Genomic DNA, 26833 nt, shown 5'->3' with positions numbered 1-26833 from the left:
ATAGGTAATCGTAGACACTATATTGTTTCTTTATTTACTATTTTATTTATTGTGTCTGTTTATTTAACGCATCAATGTAAATATAACGGAATTTGATGAGACTGTCATTAAAGTGAGAGGGTTAGCGCTATAGAACCAGGTTTAATCCACCATTTTCTAAATTTGAAAATGTCTGTACCAAGTCAGGAATATGACAGTTCTGGCCATTCGTTTTTGATTCGTTTTGTTATTTTGATTTTTCCATGTGATTATGGACATTCCGAATTGATTTTTCTCTAAGTTCAGTATTTTTGTGATTTTACTTTTTCTAAAATCAGCATTGTAGGTTTACTTTATAATAACATATTTAGTGAAAGAAAAAAAGTCGCATATTTCTCAACAACGAATGACAATATATATTCAGTCTTATGAGATTCCAAATATAAACCCAAAATAATCGAATAAAGTCTTTGAAAGATTATTTTTTTTGGCAGGCCAAAAAGGTGATAAAAAAAAAGTTTACAGGAATTAAAGGTAGTCTGTAACGCAAAGACGTTTTAAATGAGAGATTGGAAAATTGCTTCTGAAAAAAATGGAAATACAAATTTTGATATATTATTAAAAATGTTTTTGTTTGATGAATAATGTTATAATTCGAAGTTTTCTTATACACCCATTTCGTAAACTCTGTGAAACTGCGCTTTCAGTACATTGTAATGAATGCAATATTGAAAACAAGTTTTATTATTATAGAATTTACAATTAATAATGCAAACAAAAAATACTCAAGACATATGATATGTGTTTTTTTTTACTACACTGTGCATGGTACCTTCTCATTATTTATTTTTCTTTCATAATATAATGTCAGCGTGCATTTTATATTTATAAACATTTATTCAGCACTTTCACCAAATCATATTTTACTTGACTTTTACTAAAACGAACGAAATAATGTCACTTGCTATTCTAAGACATTGGTCAGCATCTTGTTGACTGTAAATTGTTGATGGTATATCATCCCCACTGATCTGATCAGGATATCTCATTCGAGTGTGATAACCAACAATATCACCCATATCTCCTGCAAGATTACGTAGTTCCTGTGTCAAGCCTTGGGCAATTGCAGACAGTGAGTGACTTTGCGATACATTGTTAGCATCCATATAGTACCACATAGCTTTCAACGCCTTTTCTGCTGACTGTAATATTAATTAAAATAATAAAAAATAAATGTTACTGTATAATTAGAATCATTGGTGAAATAGAACTGCTTTTATTAAAAGCAAAAGGTGAAACCTTAAGAAACCGTTGGTATTTGTGAAAAACAGTAAATTTGCAACGGTAAATAAATACGGTTTAGTTGACGGAATAGGAGTAATGTAACATAACAAATGATTCAAATTGTTTTAAAGACAACTTTACTTTCTTATTCAAACTAAATACAGGTAGTATCATATCAATTTAGTTCTCATTAAACATTACATTCTATAGTTGTTTATTTCTGTTTCATCTAGTATCTTGTGGAGAGTTGTCTCGTCGACATTCATACCACATCTTCTTTTCTATATTATATACATTATAACTAATTTTACCTGATGACAATGGTAGCATATCCAGTTAAATGATTGCATAGGTCTAGCGTGTGGGATAAACGCCTCAGCAGCATCTCTGTCACATGTAGCCTGTCTTAACCATTTGCGAGCTTCTTTTGGTATAGATACTTTCTCCCTATTTTCTCCATGAGTAAAAGTATTGTGTGCTCGAGTATTATTTTGATCATAGCTTGGGGACTGTGCAAAATAAGGTGATTTTGGTAAATCTTCACCCCGATATCTAGATTGCTCGTTGGATTCGTCGTCAATCAATTTACCATCCTTTAGATCATGTATGAGATTTTCAATAAACTGAAAGACTTTAGTAGCATACTCTTCATTTCCAAAGTTTTGATCTGGATGCCATTCAACCCGCAATCTTTTTATTAACAGTTTGCGTTTTGTCTCATCTGTTATTTTCAAATATGACATAAATTTTTTCTTCACTTCTTTTATTGTATCGTCGACTGATTGCATGGTGGCAAAAATGGCGGCGTCACTGTCTGTTGGTACAATTGCCTTTGATTTCAAATGCTTCCTCCTATGAAACTTGAAAATTTTATACGCTGGTACCTCTCTTTTGTCTGTTTCACCAACGTCTAATAAATATATCGCCTCAAATCGCGCAAAATCACAACTTTGTGATAGATTGTGAGAATGATCAATTAATCGTAGAACTTTTGCATACATGTAATTTGCATCTTCAAACTGTCCGGGTTCATTTTCCTCTTCTTCATATAGAAGCATTGCCACATAATCGTTCACTTCAAAGTCAGAGAATGAATTGTCAAGCAAGTAATGCAAAGAAGGTGGAACAAATGTACCAGGATCTGGATATATTTCAGAAGATACATTAGCATAATCTAAATGTACAACATTTTCATTGTCAAGCTTGTCACCTAATAAGACTGGATTAGAAATACTGTGAAGAAGGATTTGAACAAAGACCTGGTTTACACGCAATCCTCTTCTTGTTATCTTTTCAAGAAGTTTAACAAAAGAAAACAGTATGTCATTCAACCACTCCTGTAAATCGTTTCCACTGTCAACACAGTACATTATCAGAGACTTGGTGTCACCAATCTTTACTGACTTTACAAAAGCTTTTTTCCTTTCGGTACTCTCATCAATTTGTCGATTATCGGAAAAAAGTGCAGTTTCTAAATCAGATACTTGTTGAAATTGTAAATTTGCAATTTGGTTAACAATCCCATGTTGCTCTGGTTCATCTATACTACAAGCCCTAAAGTCAGTTCCCAAATGTGAATTAATTTTTAGTTTTTCATCGAGGACTAAACGCAGTAGGCCTTCTATAAATTCATCTGTTTTTACAAACTGTGACAGCATTCGTATTTTATCTCCGGATTGACATTCAGTTGCAATCAAAAGTTTCTCTTTCAGTATTTCTGACAAAAAACTTGGTTTTAGCTCCTCTGGCAACATTTTCAATGTGTTTGCTGAAAATTGAAACTGCAGGTCAAGTTTGTCAAAACCAGCAAAAAACCTTTGATCGTGAAATTGTTTTGATCGATTTTCAATTTTGTTGTTGTCAGCTACTATTAATGACTGTGACGATTGCAAAATGAACTGGCGATTCGGTAAAAACAATTCAGTGCAGTTTAAACAGACAGGATATTCAGATGAGATTTTTAAAAACAGGTTTCGAACAGCAGGAACAAGAATATTTTTTTTCTCATTTGGACTTAGAATGCCAGGTTTGCTGTTTACATCTAGACTGTCACGATGAAGGCATCGTAAAACCTCCGAAAATTGAAATGCTGATGTTGTCTCTAGAGCACCAAGTTTTCGAAAAAAATTAACGCAATACATGTAATCTGTTGGAATGCGCATAAGGTATGGCTGGATAATTTCATGATCCTGTAGAAGTAAAACAACTCGTTCGCACAAAAGACAAACTTTTTCTTCGTTAAAGAACACTATAGGCGTTGTTCTTAATTCTAATAAACACTTGTTTGTGATGTCATTTTTTTGCAAACATATATAGTGCTTGAGAAAAAGATCTTTAAGAAATAGCGATTTATCTTCTGTTACAAAATCTGAGTCATTCGAACATTTGTCTTGAATAGATACTGCAACTTTTTTTAAGTTTTGTACAACGACTTCAATGTTTGGCAAGATGTCTACTCCTAAGAGGGTTAAAGCTTCTCTTGTCTTTTCAGATTTACATGAAACATAGTCGGGTAACACATATACTGACGTCCATACAAGCGGCAACGTATCGTCTTTGTACAATGTACAGTCCTCAAAAGATACCAGTACTCGATTTTGATACTGTTTGTGGATCTGTGACAGTTGATCCGTGAGGTCCAACTGGAAGGGTTCGATAAATCTTACATGCTTTACATCACTGAGAGGAGTGCACTTTAATTCGTCAAGAAGTTCTTCGCGATTAAACAGATGACTAACTAGCAACTTCGATTTGGCACTCAGTTCTCCTGACAATAAACGCAATCCTTTTTCTGCAATTTCTTTTGCAAACTGCACGACCATTTCCGGAGTAGCTGTTAATTTCATTCCAATAAGTCCCATGAACTGTTCCCACTCTTTACCATCATATGGATGTGGGGGAAAATTGTCTTCTGTACACATAACACCGAACAAGTCATTATGGGGATTGCAAAAGTCTACAGCACGACGCAAAATATTGTTTTTTAACAAGAAAGGACATTTTGATAATTCTTCTATTAAATGTGTTTGTGTAGATCTAAATTCGCTATCTATTCCTTTTAACAGAAGATTATCCTTAATGTACTCTAGATGATTCGGTTTTGCCGCCTCTGGCATGCTTTGAAAGTTTGGAATGATGAATTGTGAATACAGTTCATATCGGTTGCAAGAAATAAATCCAAGTTTCATATGGAGATGTTCTATTCTTTTGATTTCCTTCAGTAGCACTATACTTGATGCGTTTGCCCATTCGTTTATTCCAACATCTGGAATGTCGGTCGGTAAAAGAAGGACCGTAGTTCGAATATTGTCTATCATTGTGTTGTACCCACCTAATGTAATAAACAGAGGGATATTCCTTAGACTTTTCTTGATTTCGACAGAGGTGTACATTCTCTCCAATGTATTATAATTATCATTAAAATACTCCAAATATGCTGAACAATCGTCTGTAGGTATTTTCGTCTTGTAACGTCTAAGGTGGTATACAAAACATTCAAACACATCGTTTAAATCACTATATGATACTACTAAATTCTCTGCAACATTGTTTGCAGCCTCACAGTGTTCTGGTTCTTTTGGTTCTGCATAGTATTTCCAAAATATATCAGTATCTAGTTCAGGTATTTCTAACCTCTGTAAAGCATCTAACAGAGGCATGTTTGTTTTAAATGATTCCATGTTCAATGTATTTTTTGACATACCAATACTTTGAAGTTTCCGGTGTTGACCTATTCGAACTGGAAGTAAGTGCCAGTCTGACAAACAATTTAAAATATCATAATCTCTGCCTTCTGTTTCCGAGTTTTCATTTTTAGAGGCGTCTGCAAGAAAGATCCATACATTTTTAAGCCATTCTTGATTCGGGATATTTTTTTGATCTGGATTCCAATTTAATGGTGTAGATGACTCTTTGTAGGTACTTGGGTTAATAACTTTTTTAATCAGTACCTTAAAGTCCTGTAAAGTAAACTTTTTCAGACAAGGTGATTCAATATCTTGCATTAGATGACATATTTTTTTGTTGACAAACTTGTCTTCTAATCCACACATTATGTCACAGTGTCTACTGACGAACATGGGTGTCGCCTCTGAATATTCCATTAGTATGTCATCATTTGAAATGCATAACGGTAGTCCTGATAATTGTTTATCAAAAGTGTCACTTTTCTTGCAAAAGGTAAGCAGCCTGTCCAGTTTCCAAATTGTTTTAAATGTTGTACTTTTTATACCCATTCCCAAACCTGCTAACTTGCATGCACCAGAATTCACATCTGAATGAGTCAGAAGAAAAGCTATAATGCTATCCGGTGTGACACTTTTAATGTTGATTTTACATGCCTTCATTTCGTTATAAAGGCCACTTGATAAATCAATAACATGAAGGTTAAGTAATTTCATGATGGTTACTACTGAATTTGGTTCAAACGATTGTGTATAATCTAAACAAAATACTGCTTGAAACTTTGAAATGTTTTTCTTTAGACAAATCCAGTCAACTTTACCCTTATATGAAGTCATGTCCAAATTTGGTTCTCTAAAGAGTTGTGATATCGTTGGAAAAAACGGGATATTTTCTAAAACTTGGTTGTATATTTCTATGCAGAGAAATTTCCAATTTGAATCGACAGCTGATTCTTGGGATGGAAAATATTTAAAGTATTCCTCGAGATGATTCCGAATATTGCGCTGCCTCATGGCATTTTTTGTACATTCTTTACAGATATCACGTTGCTTCTCAATTGCGGCAATGTACGACGGAGCTATGACTGATGACATAAGAGTTCGGTTCCATATTGACTTAAGATTTTCTGTGTTGTCTTCCCACAAATTTCTCCTTGACTCGTGATTCAAAGCAAATTGTCCATTGACATGCATCGGAAGACCAGTATGAATTGGCAAAGGCAAAACACAAAAGGCGCAGAATTTTATTGGTACTATTTTTGAAAGAGGGAATGCTACACCCCCCTGAGGTAACAGATCCAATTCACCAACTGAGTAAGCGTGTGATACTTTAGGAATTGGCTTGTCATTAAACCCAATTCTATCCACAACAAACCAAATTTCTTCATTTTCAGTTTCACTTTTTATATCAAAAACACTTATATTCATCACGGTTTGTATTTGAAATATAGGTTCCGTTGTAATTTGTTGTTTCTTTGTAATCATTTCGCCTAACTGTAGCCGTTTCAAATGAAATGCTTGCTTTTGTCTGATGTCTTCCCTAGACATGTCAACTGTTACTGAAAAGTCAAGTATCATTTTTCCATTCACAATTTGCGAAAATTCGACCTTCCGTATATGGTTCAAGAAGAACATAGAACGAGTAGATTCATTCTTAAACTTTCCGAGCAGTGTTGTCAGATGTTCATCATCAATAAGTTTGTCACATATTTTTGACGCTTCTGTTCGCAGAGGAAATCTAAATATTGTACCCTCGTCTCCCATTATATCATCTTCATGATATGGGACAAATACATCAGGGACTGCTCTCTGAAGACCATCTAAGTCGCAGTATCTACTTCCAGGATTATGCTTGTCTGAAGAAGTAGTATATTTGCATAATGGATCAAGAATACAAAGCGTTCTGTTACCTTTATCTATCTTTTTTCCCTTGGTTAGAAAACTTGGGACATCTGTCAGATGATATACGGCATTGAAACCAACTCCATACTTTCCTGTTTCGGTTGGATTTTCACTTTTACCACCAATGCCTAGCAGTTGGATGCTTTCCAAATCATATTCACTGAAAGACGTGTTATTATAAACCAGAAGTGATGGCCCTTGAAGTTCTTTGAAGTTTCCATCAAACACTTTTGCAGATGAATAGTTATTAAAGTCAGTGACAAAGTGAATCTCTGTCGCCCCTGAATCATCAGCATTCTGTAACAACTCTTTGAAAATTCCTTCATCAGCCGGATATCCCTCCAACAACTTGTGTATTCGTGTAGTTAAGTCTTCTCTTTGACCAAATTTCATCACATTGTAGTGTTCCGATATTTTTTTCTTTATTTTTGACTTTACTCCTAATATTTTTGCTAGCGCAGGAGATATATATTTACATACAAATGTCATCGACGCAGATCTCTCTATTTCAATATCATCATTTAGACATAACATATTCACCGGATGTAAATAGTTATCATCATCAGGTACAAGAATTTTGCCATCTGTCAATGGCATGTAGATTCCACCGTGTATTTTCTCTTCTTTTAATGCAATGCAAAGAGCATTTAAAAGAGAACAGTAATGATTAACCTGCTGTTCATTTAGGGGGTCTTTGATATCCAATTTCTCTGTAAAACTCAAAAGAACTTTTGAAATATCAAGTGTTGAATATCTGTCTTTAACGTCCAGGAAAGATAATAATGTTTTGCACCTGCTCAAGTACGTATCCTTTTGGTTTATTCCGACAAGATCAGGAAAACAGGTGCCTTCAAAATTTACGGCAATTTGATCTGGCCTCCATAATGCTTCATTGATCAGCAAACATTTAGTGCTTTGCAGAGGTTCTAAAAGTGTTTTTGCTTTCTTGTTGCCTTCTTCGTCCAATGTTTTACAATGAGAATCGATCCATTTCAAAATAGTTTCCAAAACAGGACGTACCAGTGTTATTTTTTCTTTATCACATTGCGATATAAGAATTTGTAATTGTTCAACAACATAATCTAAAGGAATGCCCGTTTTATCAAATCCTTTAACACCTAATATTTGCAGGATTTTGTTTATATTTTTCGTTCCAATTGTCCTTGTATACACAACCAGCTTAGTGCAACAAATTAATTCTTTGCAATCATCGAAATACAAGTTTTCAGGACATTCCATTGTGAAGAATTGCGGTAAGCGTATCTTTTCTGAGATGTGTTTCAGTTTATGTTTTGTTCCGCAGGATCTATTCTTCTCTGCACCAGCTACAATTTTCCATTTAAAAGGCCAATTTTTCGGTTTTATCATTACTGGAACAAATTTCATCTTAGTCAATGCATTCACCAATTCATGGTTCATTTCCAGAGAATATCTTTCAAAATATTCAAAAATATCCTTGCACCTTTGCATAGCACAGTCAACACATTTTTTGGATAAACTTTCTACTGAAGCACACCGATCAATCATGAGAGAATCAGGAAGGCGCTCATAAAGCATTCCTATTTGTTTGAAAAGTTCAAAACGTTCTGAAACCTGCTGAATACTAAATTCAAGAAAATATCCATCCCCTGGAATAAACAACTTGCTTAAAAGACTTGGTCGTAGGATAATATCAGAGGGTTTACTCAGGACCCCTCTTGTTGATGGAAAGCAAGCATGGGTGGTGAGCATTTGGTTTATTTTGTCATTCTTTTTATCCACTGCATACAATAACAATTTGTTTCGATCCATAGCTGGAATTGCTTCTTCATTAACCAATGGGAAAAAAACTTTCTCATAAAACATTTCTGTTGAGATTATGTAATCATTTATTGAATCTCCACAGGCCACCTTGAAATCGTCAAGTAACCAAACTGGCATTTGTATCAGAAAAGTCTCTTGCTTTTTCAGATACTGTAAAGCATGTTTGTAAGCAATATGTCCAACATCAGAGTTTGACAACTGCGGATCAAGCATTCTACAGGAGCTAAATTCTGTCCAACGATTTAGGTCAGACTGAAAAATAACCTTTTGGTTACACGTCAACAATTCAGCGATAAATCCATCTTTTGTTGCTTTATAAATATCTTCGATATACGAATTAAAAACTGGCCACAGTAGATGCAGGTCTATTCCTGGCTTGATATTATTCTCTTTCAGACCTTTTAATAGAGAAAACAGAGATTGTACAACAGCATCTTCCATAACAGCTTTGTTCCAGCTAAATTCACAATGTTTCTTGGCATCACTCGTTTCAATAGAGAGTTGATTCCTGTCTTGTGTAACGGCAAATGATCCACTTATGTGAAAATTAAAAGGAGTCTCTATTGGTAGTGGAAGCACACAAAACAAATGACTTGTTTTGTAAAATCCATACGGGGCATCCGACAACGGAACAGCAATTCTTTGTCCGTTCTTGTCCTCTATCATCACAGCAGTAGCTGCTATAGGTAACATATTAGCTCCAATACCCTGCAATGATTGTCTTAAACATTCATCTGTACCAGAGGCCCATGAAACCATCCAATTTGTTTTATTTGACTGTCCAGTCTGCCCATGAAATTGTTTTCCGGTTTCTCTAAATTTCATTTCAACTTCTGCACTGTATTGATAAGTTCCAAAACTGGGATTTTCGACCGCTGCATTGACATTTTTTGGTGAACAGTTCTTCAAGACTGGAACTTTGTTATGTTCCTTCTCATCGTCTTTGTTTTCTTTATGCGTAAGAGGGAAATGCCATGTAAGATTCCTAGAAACTTTAAAGATAAGTTTTTTTCTTCTAGTATCGATTTCAGAAAGATGATAAATTTCAATTTCGCTCACATTTTGAGTAAACAAAAGAAGGTTTCCAGCACTTTCTATGAAAATATTCAGCAATTTTCTCATTTCATCATGACTGTAGACTATGCTGCTTAATTCACTGCTAGACTGTTTACGTGTTCTGAGAGGTAGTCTAAAGAGTGTTCCATCGAAATGAGGAATCCTACCGTCGTCAGTGCTAAGATCACAACCGAATATGTTTTTAAATGGCTTGAACTGATCACTCCATCTCTGAAGCATCCTCTGATTTTTCTGTGATTTCATATCAATTCTCATCCCTTTTGTTTTATTTTTCATTAAATAAGATCCCTGTGGATCAAATAACACCATTGTGTCCCCAGAAACAAAACTTGGCACATCTGTCAGATTGTAAACGGAACAAAACCCAACTCCAAATTTACCAATTTTAGAAAGATCTTTGGTTTCTTTCTCAACTTTCGTTATATTCTTTAAATCTGTTTCAGAGAACTGAGTATTGTTGTATACCCAAAGAGCAGGGCCTTGACATTCACTCATCTGTTTACTTAGAAGATTAGTTCTGCAATCAAGGTTTTTTCGTTCATCATAAAGAAAACATACTTTTGTTGCCCCTGCATCGTCTGCATTCTGAATCAATTCTTTTGGAACAGATAGACCATCTCTATAACCTTTCAGTAGAGATTTAATTCTGCTGACTAGAGATACTTCTTGCTCCCAATTAAGTACTCCGGTATCCGATAAATAGTGTTCTTCCATTGATTTTATCCCAATGCTTGCTGCAAAACTAATATCCGGATGTACGGTGAATGGTTCCTCTTCGTCGATAATTTTAACGTCTTCGGACCAATGGCTACTACGGTAAGCACATTCACCGATGGGTTTTAGCACCAACTCGTGCTCGACCTCAGTTTCGATAGGAATTAATACATTGAAGTCAATTGCACAAAGAGAATTGCTCTTAAAGTAATTAAGGATGTTTATATTGTGACGTAAATCCCTCCTATACTCTATTTCTGTCCGAACCTGTTTATGATGTTGCATGATCTGTCCTTGGACATCTACAAGAACCTCAGGGGACTGACATAACTTGCAACCAAGTCGCTGAAAGAAGTCTTTCATATCAATGAATTCACCAGGTAACTGGAAAAGGTACGGTTCAAGATAAATATCATCATTGCTGCTATTTAAATACATATTCTGGGGTTGACAAAACCCATTTCCCGTCCATACAACAGACCTGTACTCCATCGAACCAATCAGTGCCTCGTCTACTGTAGCTTCATTTAGAAAACTATATATTTGTTTCACGAAATGATGAAATTCTGGTTTGTACATTTCACTGTAGGACTTACTTAGAAGGAGTAACTGTTCAAATACTTTCGCAATAGGTATATCTTCACAGCTTGGATTAAGTTTTTGAATCAACTTCATAGGCAAATCTGGAAAAAGTGGCATTGTTGAGCCGACAAGATTTTTGGCATTAGACACCATATCAGTCGGTTTACAAAAAGCATCTGGACAATCAAACCATTTCAATACTTCTGGATAAGATTTTGGTTTTCTCAATGGACGAATGATTTTCAAGTCAGCAAGAACGTCCTTTAATTTTCTATTCCTGTGAAACGATTCCAAAACGTGTTCATTCTTCATTAATATGTTTAGGAGTCCATTTGCCTGTTCTTCAGTAATACTAAAACCTTGTGTTTGTGGCAATGACGCTTTTCTGTGGATGCATATGGCCACATCGTAGATGTCAGTGGTGTTTAAATCTGCGGATGACTTTAGTCCAAACGTTTTTAAAATATTTAAATACGTTATTTCTTTATTTTGCGGGAATTTTCCTTTGTCGTTCAACATTTGAACAAGATGGTGATCTGTTGGATCAAACAGTTCATTTGGTTTTCTTATGTTACCGTTTTCCGATCTAACGAATTCAACCTGTCTTACTAAACTTTTTATTTCAGTATCGTGTAGAAATAAAGACATATTTTCAATAACGTATATCATCATTATTTGCTTCTGAGTATCATTGTGAGTTGTTGATCTACCAATATATGTCTTCAGGATTGTTTCTACGACTTCTTTCAATCTTAGAATCCTTGCACCTAAGTGTATTGCTAAACTTTTTTCTGTACTATTCTTTGGTTTTATCAATTTGTCTGGTAAAGGCACAGGAAGCAAATCGTCGGGTACGATATCCAAAACATCTTCAATTGAAACATAACAGTCAGGTATATTGCTATTAAACATTTTCAATTTTTTTAAAACACGTTTAGCATTGTTCAAAGAGTAGTTGGAACCCACAAAACGAACGAATTCTTCTTTGTCCGAACTTTGAACGTTGTCGTTGAAGTTTTTAACATTTTTCGGACAGACCTCTGCTACAAGTTTCATAACTCCATTTACCGTTGGTCTCTCTACAAACTTGTCGTATATTTCTTGACAGCAATTAATATAACGTGGAAGAGGATTCAGAACAGTGACTCCAATTTCTGTCAAACATCTCACAACTGATTCCGGTAAAACGCATCGATCATCTGACTTGACAATCAGGGGTTGATTTATTCTAAGAAGGTTGTCATAATGGGGTAAAATAAATAAGTCATCTGGAAGGTGGACCCCATTCCGATTGAAATATTCCCACACAGACCTCAACCATTTTTCATTTAATTGTCCTTGTTTCTGCCATCTTAAAGTCCTATTGTCCTTACTGTGTCCTAGTATCTTTTCAATTGATAGCGATATGAGCTTAAGGACATCACTTTTACCAGGTTCTATCAATTGGGTCCTTCCTAATATGAATATAAAACATCAAACATTTAAAATAAATACAGTGTAAAATAATACTTACATATCAATTGTATGAATCAATAATTGTTTTCAATTATTTCTCTCCAAAAAGAGTGTAACAATGATGTTATCTAATACAAGAGATGCATTTGTATTTAAGTTGCTGAAGATACAAGAAACCTATGAAAAGACGATTCCATTTCGGAGTATGACATTTTTGTGCTTTTCATTTTGTTTTCAACTGATAAATATAATAAGATGTGGTACTAGTGCGAATGAGTAGCTCTACATCCAAGTTACAATTTACACAAGAAAACCATTAGGTCAAAGTATGGTCATAGTTAAGGATGGTTCATGAAACTTTATTTTGAATTTTAACGTTAGTACCACGGTGTTACACTATCAACAAATACATGCATATGTATTATTGTTTTCAAAATAATTAAGTCTGAGAGTTAATACAATCAAATTTGATTACCTGATTTTGCTAGTTTGAGAATCAATTCATCGACTGGATCAGAAACTGTTCGTACTAATCTATTTTCTACACCAGGACATAGCTGTCTAACAATGGTTGAACAAACAAAAATATTTGAAACTTTATTCGTTGCAAACTTGATGAATGCTCCGTTGGCTAATGGTAGAAGTTCTAGGGATTTAAGTAGGCCATCTTCTCTACTGGAAATCAAATAGACCAACAGATTTAATTTGTGCTTCTCTTCGAAAGTCTTGTATGCAGGATCTATCTTTAAAAGCCTAAAAATAAATTATACAACCATAAGTATTTGTTTTGAATCATTTGTTACAATTTGACAACAATTCGTTATCTGCATTTGCTATGCCTGACGCGGGTTTAGTATTGAAGCTAAACAGTGGCACTTGAAACAAAATCAAATACGAAATAAAAAAGATTTATAAACTATAATTCGTACACGTTTTTCTTTCATATACGATTATTTATGCCTGCGGGTACAAACCTTATTGTTTGAAGTCTGACTTCACATTTCATGAACAGTTATTTACAGAAAATTAACGTTGCATTGCTATTCTATTTGAAAGTGCTGATTACTAAGCTGATGAAAGTCACGAAGACACAATTCGAAAACTAGTTGCATCCTCAAACACATTTCAACTACAGCATTATGTTTAGTATAAACAAAATAAAAGAGTTACGTCAAGGGTCAACCTATCGTACTTGTTGTAATTACAAACTGGGGCTTTTGCTCTTTTTTTTAATTTCGACGAAAAAATATTGGAGGCAAAAGAACGCAGTAGTATTTCAGAATAATGAGTATATCAACTTGTTCTAAATTAAAAAGGGTAGATGCCACTGTCGGTTAACGTTTCGTCCGCGGCGTTATAACCAGCCAAGAAGTCAGCACTTCGGTGTTGTCATGATTATCAATTAAATGGTATTTTTTTTTTAAATTCCTGTATACAAAAGTAAGATTTTTTCGAAATACTAAATATTTTCTTATCCAAGTCAAAGAATATCTTAGCTAATTTTTTTCTGGGCATCACTGATGAGTCTTGTGTAGACGAAACGAAAGTCTTTCGTATTAAATTATAAGGCCTGGTACTTGGACTTGGACTTTGGTTGCATCTTTAACAAATTGGCAGTTATTCAATAGGTTACAAAATATACATAGCAAAGATATATAACGTACCTCTCAGAAATGAACTGCGGTGATGCGTCTTGTGGTTGCTGACCAAATGCCTTAGTGAGAATACCATACACTCGTTCATATCCTGTCGTATCTACTAAACAACTATTGTATTGTCTCATGGTGTATATAAGTGTTTCTCTGATGTCCTCATCTGAATTTTAAAATATTATTTGTACTATAAACATTGTATTGTGGAATAAAAAAAGAAATGCAATAAATATTTTGTTGATATGAAAAAAAATGACATTACCTGCCGTGAAAATATCGGCAGCGGCTGCATTTCCCGTGCTTGTTTGTTTAATTTGTGAAGTTTTTAACATGTCAGACATAGAAATAAAATACTTAATAAAGGAGTTGATATTAACAAACAAATTCAATGTAAATATTAAAAGTTTCAATCATTTTAAAAATGTTCCTTATTATTCTGATTAAACTAGTTATCTAGCTCTTTGTTAATGCTGTTTTGATTTTAGCGTCACTGATATGTCTTTGCAGAAGAAACTTGTATAATCTGGCGTACACAATTATTAATATGTTAAAATACGTTGATTGTACTTATCACTTCATATTGGTCACTGACAGGATAAGATGTACATGTATGTAGAACGGAATGACAGTATAAAAAAATGTCGGCTTTTGCAATGATACAAAGGGCGTACGTTTATCTGACAAATATATATTATTTCTCGTTTTGTATGAAAAATAGTTAGAGAAGTGTTGCTTTAACTGTGTCTTTCTGTAGCTGTCGTGTTGGTAATTCAATTAATACATTAAAAAAATTACTCAACTCCATGTACAATACTATCTGAACAGCAAGCAAGTTGTTTGGTAATTCATTTTACATCTGCTTCTACTTTACATGATTTGTTTTTCTTATTCTATGTATAAAACTCAAATGGTTTTGATTTATGATCAGAACCTTTTGCCAGACTTACAAAATAGATCATGTTACCTGTATGTTCTGAGAAAATTTGAAAAACTGCATCTTTCAGTCGAATCCATTTTCCTCCGCCGCTTTCAGTATAGAGAAATGGGGCATCTTTTAAATTTCTAAACAGCTCGCTTATACATTCTTTAAATATAATGTCAATTTCCAATGGATCAGGAATACATCTTAACATCAAATGTTCATCATTTCGATTCCGAATTTCCATAATCAGGTCAATGTATGCCTTTGGGAGAACGGTAGACACCAGCAATTCATTCCACTGTACTGAATCTTCTTTGTTACTTTCTGAAAATTTGTCTGCCCATTTCAATTGTTTGCGATCCTCGCTGAGTGCAAATGTACCGTTGATGTGTACAGGTAGTTTTGTCATACTAACAGCTTGCATCGGTAAAGGTAAAGAACAGAAAATATGCCCCGTAAACGTTTCACTTGATAACACAGGTACTGCAATTCCTACACAAGGAAGGTAAGAAAGCTTTGTAGCTAGTTCCAAGAGGTCTTCGGAGGCGTCGGATATCCCTTCTAGCCGATTCATAACTAACCATTTCTGATTTTCCAGTTGGTTTTCGCAAGTCGTTACCAATACCAATTCGTACACATTGACAAAAGGCTCACCTGGAATGGTTTTGAATTGCATTGCTTTCCTAGATCGTTTTGCAATTTCGCTTGTACTACCACCGATTGTTACTATGTAATCAGGATTTTGTTCATTAATGGAGTCCATACATTCATACAGGGATATTTCTTCCAGAGACTTTAGGAAAAGCAGTGTTAGGGAAGCTTCTTTTTTGAAAACCCTTAGTAGATTGTTGATCTTGTCTTGGTTGTAAACAGAGTCTGACAGTTCTGTTGTTTCTTTACGAAGAGGAAATCTAAAATGTATCCAAAAAATAATGTAAAAAGTAAATAAAAAAAAGATACCGTACATTGAGAAAAATTCTAAATGAAAAGTCTCTCAGCAAATGGGAAAAACAAAACCTTAAACACACCAAACGAATGGATAACGACTGTCATATTTCTGCCTTATGTTATGTTTTGCAATTCAATGTGCGTTTAATTTTTTTTAAAGTTTGCTGCAACATAGATCTATATAAAAAATGTAAACAACATAAATGCTTGGTAACTATTTTTATCATAAGTATGACAAAATCAAGTTGTCAAATCACTTTCAATACACGTTTACGCGTCGTCTCATATCCAAATTCTACCACAACCGCTTCACCTAAGCATATTTAAGTTCATAAAATGTTACCTAAACATCGTTCCATTGTAATATCCAGCATCTAGCACATTCTGTCCAAAATCAAATACTTGAAATAAGGCTGTATAGCACTCATTCATACCACTGTATAATTTAAGTTTTGTCAATTCAAGGGGTATACAGCACCTAGTTTCATCTCGATATGGATCAAGAATCATCATAAGACGTCCACTTATAATCATTGGGTAATCTGTGAACATAAAGTAACAATATATTTATCTTCAATAAATAAAAATATATTCCAAAATAAGATAAATCGTATTCCACTCTGTGGTTTTGGTGCAAAAAATAGAATTGAATACATTCAATATTTGTTAAACGTTATATGTTTTTTTATGAATATTTGTTTTTAATTTATCAAAGATGAACTTAAAGTGTGATCAAGGTAAAGAAAATGCGATATGATAGCCAATGAGACAAATCTCAACAAGAGGCCAAAAAGACACAGAAATTATCAACTAAAGGTGACCGTACGGCCTTTACAATGAGAAGAACCGATACTGCATAGTCATCTATAAAAGGCCCGAAAGAAAAAAATGTTTAAAAAAATCTTTCAACACGAAGCCCTGGCACACACCGAACAACAAGCTATAAATAAACTCATCATAGATACCAGGACTAAATTTTGTATATATGCCAGACTCGCATTTCGTCTACAAAAGACTCACCCGTGACGCTCCAATCCAAAAAAGTTAAAAAGGTTGAAGAGCATTTAGGACCAAAATTACCAAAAGTTTTAAAGGGCACATTAAATGACTTGTTTAAAATCATCCTAACAGGAAAATCAACGGTCTAATCCATATACAAAAAGAAACGAGAAACACGAGAGAACCACATCAACCACAACCCCTGTACATTAGGTAGATGTTTATTTTCCGTTTTATTGATCCCTATGCATCTTCTCTCCGTTTTTTTCTCTCCAAAAAGTACCTGTTCTTACCAGTGATATGGAACACCGACTTAAAACCAAGTCCAAATCGTCCTACTTTTGATGGATCAAGTTTTTTAATACTTGTGCCGATTCGACGAATCCCTTTCCAGTCAGCATCCGAAAATTCTTCGTTATTATAAACAATTAATGCTGGTCCCTATAAAATATAATTTTCAGATTAAAAACAAATTTAAGCTTAAAATAAATTATGCACTAACTAAAACGAGAAACAGATAACATTAATTGTCGTTAATGATATCTGAGCGCGTTCTTACAAATAGATATGGTCATCTCTTTGCTAATTAACATTTGAATTGAAAATTATGCCGTTCGTAATTGAACCTTTCGGTTATTGATGCTGTAAGTTCTAACTCGAATTGCCATATAAGTTAGTTTGAGTCGAACGCCACTGATAAGCCTCATTTCTTGCGTACCAGATGATATGCTTCTACATCATAACGTCAAATATTTTTTTATAGTTAAAAAGCCTGCACCATGTCAGGAAACTCATTATGTTACATAAAACAAATATAATAAATACGTACCTCAAAGTATTTGGAATATGATGAGTCCTGTTTGATAAGTTTGGAGTTCTGAATGAAATTTCTCTCGTCGTAAAGTATGGCAATTTTATCAGCACCTGCATCCTCTGCGTTCTGAATCAACTCCTGTATAATAAGTTATTTCAGTCAGAGGGGTTTCCGCAACATGAGAACATTAAGTACGGAATAATCATTGTTTTAAAAGTGTATTTAAGTCATGTTCCTTTCTTGTGTTTTATCTTGAATATGAATTTGTTGTTGCGTGAAATTAATTGGTACATGTAAACACTATTGTTATGACGTCAGCTGGGCCTCCAGCATCAATTACTATTTGTTGTTGAAATGCGCATCTGGTGCAGAACAGTAGGTACCGTAAATTTAATTAATTTTCATTGTAAATTATTTATGATTATTACGCCACATTCTATAGTAGATTGAAATTATGCTTTCCGGTCTGTTGTCCGGTCCGTATTTGGTTCAAGTACCGTTAGAGGTAAGGTTACGTCCGCTTGATACTCAGGTCGTGCGTTTATTATGAAGAGAACTATTTATTACTAAGAGAAACTATAATATGCGATTATTGAGGTTTGGATCCATATTTGAGGGTTAACGAACTTTACGTAGTATTGCAATGTGACAGTGAGAGCTAACTTTTATATACACATTCTTGTTTTAATTTCTTCTTATAAAACTGTATAGGAAACTTACCTTTAGAATTTGTCCGTCATTGGAGTAGGTATATAAAATCTTACTAAGGTCCTCAATAAGCGTATTCCTTATTATACCTTCATATTCAGGTTCTAAAACGTCTGCCGCCATCGTCCCGTTTGTTTCTTACGAGGATATTGTCTATATTTGTTCTCTCATGCTGTAACAAAAAAACGTTAATATATATATATATATATATATATATATATATATATCAACTGCAATGAGTTATATTAAGATCGGCAAAAAGAAAACAGTGTGAGTTTCACGTTTTAAAAGAGTTGGACAATTTTGCTCTTATTTCGTGTAATTATTCCCATGAGTGAATGTTCTACAAAGATGTTGTACATCATGTTCATGTACCAGAATAATACAAAAAAATAAATAATTAATAAAATGTTGCAAAATGACTTTGACAAGAAATCGTAAATTTGATTGATCTGAACATTTAGGATACTAGAAGGCAGAATATACAACTTCCCTAGAGTAAGGATAAGTCATGAGATAATTGTTTGTAAATAAATAGATTTCAAATGACCTTCTCATATGCTCATTATTCAATCATATTGTAAAGTAGATAGATTTTAACGAAGGGTGTAAAAACTGCAGAGCCACTGTGAAAGGCGAGTTTATTGGATAATTTTTTTTTTAATTTTTGAATTAGTTTATACATATTTATTTATAGTGGATTGGGAAACAAGTTATTGCAATTTATATTAATCCCTTTCTAATTTGCGAGTGCTCGCTTGTAACGACATTAGCCTGCTCTTTTTCGAAATCTACAAGGGTGTATTTTACATGCAAGTGATATGGCTCTCTGTTAACAAGGGTCAGCCATGTATCGCCCCTATTCCGACGCACAATCATCGTTTCTTAAGAGAGAGCCGAAAATTCAGTGCCTGAAATTTTATGCCTGGAACGGGGATCGAACCAGGAACCTTTTTGTTTGAAGTCCAATACGTTAACCACTTCAACACGGCTCTCAAGCAACAATCCATCTTTATTTCAAAAGAGCTTGGAAGGCAAGCCGTATTATAAACATGAAAATTATGTCTTGTTTAAGTCATTCTACACACAAAAAAAACAGAAAAAAAAATAACATGAGTCCCTCCAGTTAAACCCAAAACATCTTTTTTGTCGGATAAGTTTTATCTAGAATCACATTATTTTTAATTCGTGTTATGGATAAATTCGTATTAACAAGTTTCTGGAACTATAAAAATAAAAAGATGTAGTGCAATTTCCAATGAGACAACTCTCCACAAAAGACGAAATTATGTAAATTAACATTTAAAGTTCATCGTACCTGCTTTAATCTTGAATATACCCCAACTAACATAGTCAGCTATAAAAGCCCCCGAAATGACAAAATTAATGAAAATAAAGGCAACAGTAGTTTACCGCTGTTCAAAACTCATAAATTCATGGACAAAAAAACCAAAATCGGGGTAACAAACTAAAACCGAGGGAAACGCTTTCAATATGAGAGAAGAACAACGACACAACACTAAAATGTAACACACACAGAAACGGACCAAGCATCAGATAAAATCCTACGAGAATAATAAATATAACATCAAAACCAAATACATGAATTTGGAATAGACAAGTAACGTGAAACGCAAAACCATCCAAACCAAAAATTAAAGTAACAGCCCGATTTATGTAAAAAGTAATGAAATCTATAGAGATAATTTGAAAAGGGCTTTACTCATCAGATGGATACAAATCAGAAATACATCTAACAAATACTTAAGAGTGGACGTGGCAGGGTACTTAAACCTCCTCAAAACAAAACGACATTAAGTACATATCTGGGAGAACTTACAGTTACTGGCATATAGTTCGAAGCCAATAATAACTAATGAAAATAAGGAGACGCGCATTTAGCGTAATCCATGATACATACATCCGTCGCTTTTTTCAAGGAAAAATGTTCCAAAATTCATCAATGTCATATCAGAAATTTGTAAAATAAAATAAAAGGAGATTATTTAGACAGATATAAACCAATCAGTAAAGTTGCATGAAAACAAGTCAACTAATCTTTGAGTTATAATCCGAAAACTGAAAAATACCCCTTTTTAAAAATTCAAACTTTTAAGTAGGAACGTAAAATCTAAACATTTAGAACAATTGAATGAGAGCTAACGTCAATAGATTTAAACAAATCATTTCAGATTCATGCAAATTGGTTAAAGCGCTTTGGAGTGATTGTCCCACTTGTTGAAATGGAATGGACGGACAACGGCATACTACCGTTACCGGCTTGTTATTCGTAGTTACAAACCAAGTTCGTTACTCCACTTTTTTTTAATGGCGAACAATCGTAATAATCGTTAATATGGATTAATCGTTTGTCACGAATTATACAAATCAATGTTTAACAGCTTCTATTATTACAAAATAACAAATATTTGTGAAATGTGATGAATTACAAACAAACATTGATAACAAATTACATAGATTGGGGATAACGTTTTCAATCTGTTATAACGATTTTCACAATTGAAACGATCCCATCAATTGTATTTCTTTTAACGAATTCTACAAATTCTGAAAACGATTTTGATTAAAATTAAATTCCAATTAGATTTTTTGAGGTACCTAAACTGCACCACTAAGTTTAAAACTGGATGTATGTCGGGTGTGCTTTTAAAGAAACGTCGTCTATTTAAATCATGGATTATAAAAATTCATGATTCGCATGTCCGTATTGATTATCTATTGTATACCCTAACAATAAACGCTTTATCATCGTGCGGTTACAAATTTTACAAGAAGTCCACATTGGAAATGGCATAAGCTAATATTAAGGAGGAGGCGGGGGCCCAAGGGAAGAATGTTGACAGCAATGTTAAAAAGGACTGTCCTTTTGGTTTGGATGGTTGTATAAAAACGGGGTGGGTTTATTGATAGCATATAATCTAACATAAAGTCTAATTTACAGGTTCATATGCATCAGTTATACGATCAAACTTTATACACTTTGTATACTTTTATCTGATTAATCATTTCATATCTGATGTTTGTATTCGTGACTAGATACTGAACTGTTCACTTGCTGCCGAACTGATGTTAGAATCCCCCTCTTTTATTATGTGACCGAAATCCACCTTATGGATGGCTGTATCCGCCCTTGATTCTGTTATCCAAAACACGTTTCTTGGATAATAGTGAAAAGGACAGTAAATACACAACTTGGCAAAGTAGCACCTAAATATACATACTTGAAAAAATACACTCCCTATGCTTGATTTTACAGCCGATTGCATTGAGTGTGCAGATAAAAGTGACATCTTTGGTCAATAGTATGTTTGCTAGCTGAACCTTGTTGTCGTTATTATGTAAGATATACTACCCTCCTTTCAAAGTACCCCATATATCTAGTTCTACAGACAGATATCACCAATGTTATTTAAACTGATCGGGCGGAGCTAGGTTTTAATTTGCATAAGGACAGTCTATTTGAAGATGTGTGTGATAAGGAGGATTGCCGTTATAATTATTACCGATTTCTAATCACCTAACAGTGTCATCAAAGGAATTTACAAAAGAATTACTGGACACTTCATTGATGAGTTTATCCTAATACACCTATCTATAGATGGACTGGTTTATTATGAGCAAACCGGTTAAACTCCGCCCAGTCAAGTGAAATAAATCGAGTAATATGTATTGGTAAAATATCGGACTAGTCTACTATGCAAGTAGGATAATTTACATAACCTAATAATAGCTTCACTGTTCAGCTAGCAAGCAAGCTAGCCAAAGACATTACATTGTACCTTTACCTGCACATTCCATGCAATCGGCTGTTACGTTCCTAGTTAATTACGTTTACACCTCCTACCACACCTACATTGATACCCCCTTTTCAACCCGCAGCATTATCACATGATTAATTCACTTATGAACGCTGATAATTAATTTATATATACTTCTTTCAACTCATTTGTTTCGTTCTTATCTTCAGTACACGTTGAGCCCCATTTAAAAGAGTATAAAAACATTTTGCAATTACCAAAATACCAAATTATCAATTGCGATATCTTACCTTTAAATACCACAAAAAAAGGAAGTAAACATGAAAAGCGACAGGTGTATTCCACTTTCCAAAAACCATATAGGTATTACATGACACAGTTATTGTGCCTATTCTCTTGATCAATAGTTTCTTTTTAAAAAACAGCGTGTGGTTAACATGCAAAGGAATATTACTTGTGTATAATAGTACGAGAGTAGTTTGTCTATATTTTCTATCGAATAAATTTACACAGATTATTTATTTGTTTAATATTGATTGTTATGGTGAATTTTAGTGTCACTAAGAAATTGTGTCCTCATTCGGGTGGAGAAAACGAGGAAAACTTGAGTCTGTTTTCTTAATGTTGTGTTAAAAATTTACAGATCAGTTCAAACCTGTTTTAAGAGATCAAAGTCTAAAAAACTTCTAGGGTATTACAGTTCAAAACTATATCAGTGTATTACTAGGTCTGTCAGAAACTAACACAAAGGATAAGATGAAATATTTCACGGACTGTTCGAAAACAGTTTTGTTTACAGAATGATATACACCATATAGGACAAGGTTACGCAGAAAATGATCTGCAACTAGATAATTTAAATAGCAATAGGGAAGATATAATTTGATATTATATCAGACAGTACATGGTTTACAAAGATAACGTTTGTTTGTCGAGTGTGCTTCCGGGTTTTTACCCGGTCAAAGGCCTTTATTATAATATGATTGAAATATGACTTGCGTCGGATAGAAATCAATCTGATGTAAATGAGTATCAATACATCTGTCAACCTTTTTCCGGTACCAATACATACCTATGCATAATCAGTAACTGTCTGAAGATTGAGTTGATATGAAAACCCTACAAATCAGACTGAAAATCATCTTTGTATCGTATTTGAATGTTCTAAAATCAATCAAAGTTTTATACATGTGCTTGTATACGACCACTTGCATAGAAACTTCACCTCAAATAAAAGTTTTCACTTTTAACAATGTCATGTACATGTATCTGTGATCAGTACTAATTCTGATTTTTTTTAAAAGAACATTTAGATATTCTGGTCTGATTACCTGGAATAATTTACCAAATAATATTAAAGCAATAGATTATTTAGATACATCTAAAACCAACTGTTCAAACTATTTTCAAACTGAACAGAATAAACATGCACGAAACTAATGTATTTTTCTTGTTTTTGAAGGCCCCTCAAGGAAGATAAACCTGTAATTGTTAAATGTGTTATCTTTGTTAAATAAAGAATACTATCATTATTATTACTGTGTTGCCCATATTGTAAATTACTTGTACTTCTGAACTTTATTGTTCTTTGTTTTTTTAATTTTTCTCTTATTCTCTTATATATTTCATTTTCCTGAGCACTATTCTATGTCTTTTCTATGTAAACTGTTTAAATGTTAACGTAATTATACTTTTTAAGAAATAAACCTTGATGCAGTCAATTTCACTGAATAATTTTTGTGAAGAGCAAAAATGAGAATGAAGAAATAAATAAAAACAAGGCATCAAACACAGAAAAATACAGTACAGTCTAATATTCAAAAATAAATTACTTACTACAAGCGTGATTAGATGTTTCAAGATTAAGCATTAGTTTTATCAATGTATATTTGTTCCACCAAATAGAAGTTCCAATGGAAACTTTGTTTTAAACATTGTCATAATAATTATTCCTGTTGGAACAAATATTCAATACCATTTAATCCGTTAGGAACATACACTGTAATATGTATTCCTGTGGAAATAATATTCCAGAATATTTTTTCCTTTTGGAACTAATATTATGAAGGAATTTCTATTCCGTGACACATTACTATAATCACTAACCATATTTAACACTCGAACTTTAATATGTTTAACAATAATAAATCATTTTAAGAACAACTCTATAATTACTAATAAGTACATAAAACCTTTTCACTTTTTGTTCTTTTGTTTAAAATTTATATGGTTGCATACGCAACATAAAAGCTCTTGAAGCAATAATTTGCACCCCAAATCAGTAAAACAATAATTCAAAATATAGAGTTTAGATATGTTCAAACACCTTACCTCTTAGTTGACAGTGTTCTGATTTATAATGTGAGTGAAACGTTATCTTCTTTATAAATATCAATATCGAAAGTAAAAGTTATTATAAACTTTTAGAATATCAGGTTAAAGTTGATCAATTACAAATGTATATGGATCAGACGAGGAAGGAACTAGACACCGGTTTGAAATATTTGACGACATAAACAAAAAACTGAAAAAATAAAATGTGTGTATAAAATCACTTGAACATGCTTTTCATATTTGTTTGATATTGTTAAGTACCATATGTATTTTTTATATAATTCTTGATCACCTATAATTATTTTGTTGTCTACAATACCATCTTGAACCTTGGGATGACATTGTCTCTTTGTCACTCATACCAATCAACTATTTTTATTTTGTAACTATTTTCCGGAACGTTTCCTACGTATTTGGTTTATTTTTAAAAATTACTCATATTTCCGGTTAGCTGTAAACATACAAATTTAATTATTTACTTCCACAGTTAATTTGTTTTTACACATGAGATATTTAATCAAGCAACTGGATAATGATTGCAATAGCGAAGGATGTCACATACATCAATATTCCTTGATATACTGTATCACCATAATCAAAAACATAGATAATCCGAATCATTTGACAAATTGTGATTCTCACTTCTGTCTGCACTCGTAAATTGAAAATTAAGTCAAGCTTATAAACTCCTGTCAAGCATACTCTATAGATTAGTCTAGTCCTTTTTACAACGCCTTACTCAATTTTTTTCCCCTGAAATTCAGGCCAATTGTTGTCCTACTTTTGTTTATTTATTTTGCTTTTGTTTTGTTTTCTACATTTCACATTACAGATTTTACTGCCATACATCTTTGTAATTCAAAAACAGATTTATATTGCATGAACACAGACCTTGCTATTTTTTTCAATAGTATTACAGTATCACAAGATAAGTGATATCTGATATCATCAACATCTGTTATTTATTTATGTTTCCCTTTTGTATATATGTTTTGTACATGTATGTTTTGTTTTGTACTTTATCTTGTCTATGTTTGAGTGTCCTGTTAATCAATGTATATGTCAGCTTTCGGTTTCAAAGATCTGTCCAAAGTGTACATCATGTGCTTATGTTTCACTATATATTCATTTTAAGTTTTGATAGTTTTGACTGATCAATGTTTTTAACATTAATCTGTAAATTTGTAAACTATATTATTATTCATAACATAATCCTCCCTATAATCATAAAAAATGCTTTTATCCTCAGTAGTATAATACAGTTTTTATTACTGGTTGCTGGAATTGAGCAAAATCCAGGTCCAGATCAGAGTAACAAAAAAAATTTGAAAATAGTACACAATAATGTGTGTAGTTTACTTCCTAAGTTAGATCTCATTAACAATGAACTACATGAGTATGACATTATTTGTATATCAGAATCTCATCTCGACAAGTCAATTACTGATGACCAAATTAAATTAAATGGGTTTCATAAACCTATTAGGTAAGATAGAAATAGACATGTTGGAGGTGTGACCATTTATATAAAAATAGCTTACATTTTATTATACGGAATGACATATCTGTGAGCAATCTTGAATTACTTTGGGTTGAAGTGAGGAATTGTAGTAATGAAAAAATTTTAGTTGGTGTTTTATACCGTCCCCCAAACTCAAGTTCTAATATATGGGACTTATTTAGTGAGTCAGTTGATAAAGCACTTGATTGTAATTTGCCAATTTTCCTTTGTGGTGATTTCAATTGTGATATGATGTCAAACTCAAGTAACTCTTTTAAAAAGTTACTTAACCGGTTAAACTTGGAAAATGTTGTTTGGGAGTCTACCAACTTTACAACCCAAACTGGAACTTGTATTGATTTATGTGTGACTAATCGCAAAAACTTAATTAAATCAGTAACAGTACTTACACCTATATGCAGTTCTCATTCTCCTGTTTCAGTCGAAATTTCATTTAAAACTTTTAAACAACATTCGTTTAAAAGACAAATTCGAGACTTTAAGCGGGCAGATTATGAAGGTCTTAAAAATCAGTTGAATGATACTGACTGGGATGATGTTGTTTTTAATTCAAATAATATAAATGATGTTTATACGAACTTTGTCAAAACATTCGAAAGTACTGTCAATAGATATATACCTACTAAAACTATTACAGTTAGACCAAATGATAAACCATTTATGAACAACTTGATAA

At 33.2% G+C, this 26833-nt stretch overlaps 1 protein-coding gene across 2 annotated transcripts; it reads right to left on the bottom strand.

The window, feature by feature from the left end:
* Positions 1 to 24726, bottom strand: LOC134687107 (sacsin-like). Of its 2 annotated transcripts, XM_063547104.1 has the most exons (11): positions 24633 to 24726; positions 23374 to 23420; positions 18535 to 18694; positions 17830 to 17952; positions 17294 to 17441; positions 16345 to 16543; positions 15096 to 15964; positions 14144 to 14294; positions 12955 to 13232; positions 1575 to 12478; positions 1 to 1181 (listed from the first exon to the last, which is right to left on the bottom strand). In XM_063547104.1, the coding sequence occupies exons 3-11, from the start codon at positions 18643 to 18645 to the stop codon at positions 903 to 905; spliced, it is 13062 nt and encodes a 4353-aa protein (XP_063403174.1). In that variant the 5' UTR covers positions 18646 to 18694; positions 23374 to 23420; positions 24633 to 24726; the 3' UTR covers positions 1 to 902. The 2 variants fall into 2 exon arrangements, with proteins under 2 accessions (XP_063403174.1, XP_063403175.1); XM_063547105.1 differs by lacking the exon at positions 23374 to 23420 and having other exon boundaries at positions 24633 to 24722.
* Between the last annotated feature and the right edge of the window lie 2107 nt (positions 24727 to 26833).

The sequence above is a fragment of the Mytilus trossulus genome, chromosome 10 (genome assembly GCF_036588685.1).
Source record: "Mytilus trossulus isolate FHL-02 chromosome 10, PNRI_Mtr1.1.1.hap1, whole genome shotgun sequence".
Taxonomy (NCBI): domain Eukaryota; kingdom Metazoa; phylum Mollusca; class Bivalvia; order Mytilida; family Mytilidae; genus Mytilus; species Mytilus trossulus.
Note: the sequence above shows the minus strand (reverse complement) of the source record. Positions and strands in the feature narration are given on the sequence as shown.